General features: G+C 35.2%; 1 protein-coding gene across 1 annotated transcript in view; it reads right to left on the bottom strand.

Moving 5' to 3' along the window:
• Positions 1-3,252: 3,252 nt before the first annotated feature.
• Positions 3,253-6,349, bottom strand: part of LOC110116463 (FAD synthetase, chloroplastic) — a 52,376-nt gene continuing 49,279 nt past the window's right edge. Inside the window, exons 4-5 of the mRNA XM_028700708.1 lie at positions 4,092-4,267; positions 3,253-4,003 (exon numbers count right to left, since the gene is read on the bottom strand). Coding sequence (XP_028556541.1) covers positions 3,501-4,003; positions 4,092-4,267 — 679 coding nt within the window. The 3' untranslated portion in view covers positions 3,253-3,500. The remainder of the gene's footprint in view (positions 4,004-4,091; positions 4,268-6,349) is intronic.

Genomic DNA, 6,349 nt, shown 5'->3' with positions numbered 1-6,349 from the left:
GCCGACAATATGTCAGGCCGTATGGACATCGGCTGGCAATCAGTACAAAGCTCCAGCTAAGATTCGCGCCAGAGCATACGCCTGAATGTTAATACTGGATTGATTTAAATTTGGCTTGATCTCCGGCCGATTCTCAAGGATCTATCCCGTCCGAATCAATTCAAATCAGAGGAAACGCGGTCTATGGCACGCACTGAATTTCGAAGCTGGCCGATATTTATCATCCTGTAGTAACTAAGTTTTGAATCCATCGTCCTAGCCGATCCTGTCGATGCGATCCAGGACGATATGATCTATCAATATCCTTAATTACTCCCCTTGATTTCCTGATCAATTAAGCATAATTGTGAATATCGTCCAGCCGATCAATGACGTCCTGGTCCGATTATTCTAAAAATACATAAATAACCTTAATTGTATTTATGGCGGACAACTTCTTTCTGTGTTTGAGTGAACTTGGCTGTATGTCACATTTATTCCTGGTGATACGGACTATGGCGTCCCCCACCTGTTAGATTTTAAGAGGATTACCCAATCCTTATTTGACTTTGTGTTTTAAGCTGATTGTCCAGGACGATGTAGATATCGTTCTGGCGATATGAAGTAAAAATAAGAATTCTAGTCTCTCAACCTCGTGTGTGATAGGGTACGTAGCTATCAGTCTCTTTGACCATTTAAATAGACTCAAGAATAGAAAAAAAAGTACAAGACGATCTCAACCCCACCTACGCAATCTTGAACTGGCTTTCGTTTGTTCGTTCCGAATTCGATTCCTGAAAAAGTTTAGAAGTTAAACAGGCAGTGTCCAAGAGAACCAATAGTGTTTGCGTCAATCATCAAAACAAAGTCATTGAAATAAGGATTAGATTTGCAAACAATCTCCCCCTTTTTGCAGTGATGTGAAACACAAAGTAAAGAAAAAACTTAACACATCATTTAAAATTTCAAAGTTACCAAGCACATCAACTTTTCCTATTGTATTGCTACCCATCGGGGTGTGTTGGCGACAGCCTCTATCCCCAATGGTCAGTCGTATGCACGATCCAATCTGTCCTCCCATCGACCTGTTCGTGTCGAGTGTAGAGGTCTGCGATCGTTTTGTCCCACAGGGATAGTGCGGCCGTACCCTCTGCGTTCGTACCCCACGAGCGGTGCTCCTTCGGAGGTCCACACCCCCCTAAAAAATTCTTTTGTGCTCTTTTGTCCTAACTTGTCCTAAAATATCTATATATTTCTTCACATTTAGTTCTAATATTCTCTTTCATGCTTTTAATAACAGTTTAATTACACATTTTTTCTTTATTTTAATATTTTTATTTTAATATTTAATTATTTTTGTGCTGTATTTTTGCCCCCCCTCAAAATTAAAGTCGGTTCCGCCCCTGCCTTAAGGGTAACCTACGAAAAGGAATTCTCTTCAGAAGAGACCACGAAATAACCTCAGAAGTATATATTGATGCTAACTATGCAGGATCACTAGTAGACAAAAGAACTACTTCGGGGTATTGCACATTTCTTAGAGAAAATCTAATTACATGGATAAGCAAGAAACAGAATGTGGTGGCAAGATCCAATGCAGAAGCAAAATATAGGGCTATGGCCCTGAGAATATGTGAGGTACTATGAATCAAGATAATTCTAAAAGATCTAAGGATCAAGTGGGACAAACCTATAAAATTGCATCGTGACAATAAATCGGCAATCAACATAACTCACAATCCTGCCCAACATGATAGGACCAAGAACATATAAGTTGATAGATATTTATAAAGAAAAAGTTAGATAGTGGTCTTATATGTATCAACCATGTGTCATCAAAAGATCAACTCGCAAATATCCTTACCAAAGGATTAGATAACTATACCTTTCTCAAAATAATAGCCAAGTTGGGAATAATAGATCCATACCTCCCAGCTTGAGGGGGTGTTAAAATCCTAGATGTTCCTTCTCAAAGGAGATTCGACGACCACAAAGAACGATCTGTGGGAACCTCGCAAGAATCACACATGGTCATATTGATTCCTTTCCACAATGAAGTAGTTGATTTAGGAAGGAATGTATTAGGGCTATTATGCATGAATATGTAAATATTTGTTTCTTTTTTTAAATATCACATATAGATCTATAAATATGGAAGAAATTGAGCAATGGAATATGATTTTTTTCTCTCAAACTTTTAATTTTAACCGAGGCAAAACTCTAATTCATCATTGAATAAGGGAAAAAAAACTGTAATTTATAATTAGAAATTATTCAAAAAACCTATATGAGGCAAGAATTTTGCCCTAAACAACTTGTTTGTGAAAAATATGAAATTAAGCATATTTAAAATCTCCTTCAAATCCATGAGCGGCCGAGAAGCACATGCTTAGCACCGTTTGGCTTCTAAACAAAACTTTTGCTTTCGTGTTCCCTGCAAATAGAGGATTTCTAAGGATTTTTTTTTTTTTTTTGGGAATTAAGGGGCAGCACCTAAACTCACACACAATACAAACACAAAGCTTAAGTCCAAAATCTCTTGGTTGATAACTAAGGCTTCGTTTGGGATGGCTTTTTTGTTGCTTCTTGAAGCAGCTTTCTAGTACAAAAAATTTAATTATTGAACTAGAAAGCTGCTTTAAGAAGCAACAAGAAAGCCGTCCCAAACGAAGCCTAAGGCTTCGTTTGGGATTGCTTTGTAGTTTCTTCTAAAAGCAACTTCCTAGTACAAATTTTTTAATTTTGTACTAAAAATTTGTTTTAAAAAGCTACTAAAAAATCGTCCCAAACGAAACCTTAGACTTGGATTGGGACAGCAGTTGGCCTTTACTTTTTCACTGCTTTCATTACTTTTTTGTACTAGAAAGCTGCTTTTGAAAGCAGTAAGAAAGCTATCTCAAACGAAATCTAAAACACCCAACCAACAGCTGAATGGCTTCAAAGGATTGAAAGAGTGCTTGTTGAAGAGGATGAGCTGCAAGGTGCAGGTGGTACTCCAACCATGATCTCTACTACCAATGGCCATTATATGTGAAGAAAGCTTTAAAAACTGAAAAAAAAAAAAATCAAACAATTTTATCACAAATTTATTTAAAACACAACAAATCCCATACATCCAAATATAATTTTTCAAAAACTGGGAGCAAAATAAAATACAAATTTAATTTAAGAGACTCCCATATAATATATCCTAAAATAAATTTAACACCTCTTACAACATTTAAAAGAATGAAAAAAAAAAACATAAAATAAAATCCAAATTGTCAAGAGACATCACAGAAATGAGCTTTTCAGGCTATAATATATAAGATTTCCATATACTAATTACAAAAATAAAAAACAGAAGAATATTTAATGTAAAGCTGCAGCAGTGCAATCTGTCCACCAATATTTTCCTTATATTCACATCTCAGTTTAAACAGAGCTGCTCCTTGCTGCTTATAAAATCAATTCAATCCATTGCAACTAATACTTTCTAATAACTGACCTGTTAACCTTCTCTTTATAAATATTCTTGATCTTCAAAATTCAATGCCAATGCATCTGCCATCTTGAACCAAATTGATTTCTGACAAGTTCTCACAATCCAGCTCAATCCTAATGCTGTTCGAATCAATGGCTAACCTGCACAAGCCAACAGTAACATCATCTAAAAGAAAAGTGCAGTTGTTGAACTCACCATCACCAGGTGGCTGGTTTAGCAAGCAAGATTTCGGAGCGACTATAGTACTCTCTGCGAACCGATACTTTTCATTCATCGGCACGAGCACGAGTCGATGTTTCCTCCCTAAAAGCTCTGCAACATGTGCCATATCGCGCATGGCAAGAGAACGGCGAACGCGAGTAGAGGAGACCTGTCCCAGGTCACCAGAATTGCAGGCAACACTTGCTCCATTTTGAGAGCCATGCCAGGTCTTGTCCATCACAGGACTTACAATAGAGGCATACAAACCATATTCTTCGCATAATCTTACAAGATCTTTCGCATCACCTGAGGCTTTATATCCAAATCTATAATTTGCACCTGCCGTGACAACAAAGTGTTTTTAAGTGATGAAATGATGGACTATAAGAGAGACAGATTTTCAAAATTACCGAAAAGATAGCAATACCTGCCACAACTCCACCTACTCTGAGTTCCTTGGCTAACCTTTCAACGAATTGTCTGGGAGTGAGATGCCTTACATTTGAGAAATCAATCTGATACTCTAAGGGAACTATGTTGCTACAATAAGGGGCCCAAGAACAGAGAACTCGTTTCCGGTCACATTTTGCAACTATTGGAGGCCTGTTTTAGAATACATATACTTTCAAATTATCACAGAGAATTTAATTTGGTGATCATAAAAGAGTTCTGAGAACTCGGTTATTTAGAAAGTCTTATCTTCAGAATTTTTATATACTAATACCAACTTGAGGCAAAGAGCACTGACAAACTATAGCATGAACAATTATGATTGTTTTGGGTATTATATACAACAACCCTTTATTCAACTATATGGGTTCGGCTACATGAATCATTTTTCTCCAATGTGTCATAAAAATGAAAAATAAAAATGGTTGTACCTTTGGGTACATTTAGACGGTGCTCCTGTATGAATTGAAAGAGAAAAGGAATAAATATTAAAATTTTATAATGTAAGGAAAAAAGACCGGATATGTATGACTTAAATGAATGAAATAAAGTTAAGAAAGGATAAGATGCATATTAAAAATTATATGTATATTGTAAATAAAGGATATTCATGTCGATCGTTTTAACAGTTACCCACGGAGTTTAATTTGTAAACTCATTCCATAAATTAACTGTTTTAGGTAAGTCTCCAAACTCCAAAGATTTAGAAATTGCAGAAAAAGAAGAGTTCATCTATAAAAGACGACATGCAATTGATAACGGGTAATTTATGATTTGAGAAATGTTAAGTATTTGAAGAATTTTGTTAGTAGCTCTTCGGATAAAAGAAAAGAGAATTTGATGTTTTTATGTTGTTTAGTTTATGAACTGAAATGATTAGATCCTACCGTCTGATTTTTAGTTCCCGCCTAGTTAAATCGAGCATCCAGGCCGGGTTGTGACAAAGTATATCCTAGTATATCAGCTTGCAAATAAACTTCCCTAGACTACCACGGATGATCCCGAGCCTTCCATTGAACCCATGGCGATGGTTTATTTTCATCTTTTAATGTGGCGTGTTCTTTTTTTTTTCTCGTTGTCTTTCAAAGCCCACAACCTTGAACTTGCATTTCAACAAATATACCAACGTAACTCTAGACTGATAATCAATGAAGGTAACCAAATAACTAAAACCTAAATGGGTAAGAATAGGAGTAGGGTCCTAACTCGCATAATAAACCTACTCAAATGGGCACTTCTTGAATTCCATGTAAATGAGGTCAAAAGCACTAAATAAAGTTAACTAAATTCATAAGTATTTAAACTTAAACATAGAGGAATGAAATAGAAACAAAATCTCTAATTTTTGGTTGTGAAGAATAACCCATATGATAATGTTATTGATATGGAGTAATGATAGAGGAGAAAATATAAGGGATCATATTTGCTAGATAAAACTTTAACATCTCCTCCAATCATCTTATATTTAATTATTGCATATAAATTTGTCATTTGAATTCAAACAATAAGTTGCTTTCTATTTTTCAAGGTAGTATAATTCCTCTATCTACAAAAATCTTAAAAGAAAAAAAATATGTGTATTTGTCCTCATTCCATTAAACCTATGAGCAGGATCTACTTTCATCCATCGAGGTGGTACAATCTATTTTCTTCTTGTGCTACATCTTTCAAATCCCACAAACTCATACTTACATTTCAACAAATAAATCTAACAAACACGAGAATGATCATCAATGAAGATAACAAAATATCTAAAACCTTAATGAGTAAGAATAGAAGGGTCCCCAACTGTTAAAATGAACAAACTGAAATGGGCACAATTGGGATTCGATGTAGATGATGTAAAAAACACTCTATGATGTTTATTAAGTTTATAAGCATTTAAACATAAACAGATAGGAGGAAAGAATGTAACAAAATCTCTAATTCGCACTAGTGGAGGATAACTCAAACGACAATGATATTAATATGGAGTAATGACAAACTAGAGGTGGCCATGTTCACGAGACAACTACTCTTGCTTTAAAATCTCCACCAATCACTTTATATTTTATTATTACATAAACATATTTATCTTTAGAATTTGTACAATCAGCCTTTTTTTTTTATGAGGTAGAACAAGTCTTCACTCTATGAAGTATTTAAAAGACAGCCTGCTTCTCATTAAACCCATGAAAAAGATTTACTTTCATCTCTCGAGGTGGTACATTCTTAATATTTTTTAAGCCCACAACC

This window comes from Dendrobium catenatum, unplaced genomic scaffold, assembly GCF_001605985.2.
Source record: "Dendrobium catenatum unplaced genomic scaffold, ASM160598v2 fragScaff_scaffold_1575, whole genome shotgun sequence".
NCBI classification, from domain to species: domain Eukaryota; kingdom Viridiplantae; phylum Streptophyta; class Magnoliopsida; order Asparagales; family Orchidaceae; genus Dendrobium; species Dendrobium catenatum.
The sequence above is the reverse complement of the archived record's forward strand: the minus strand, read 5'-3'. Positions and strand labels throughout refer to the sequence as shown.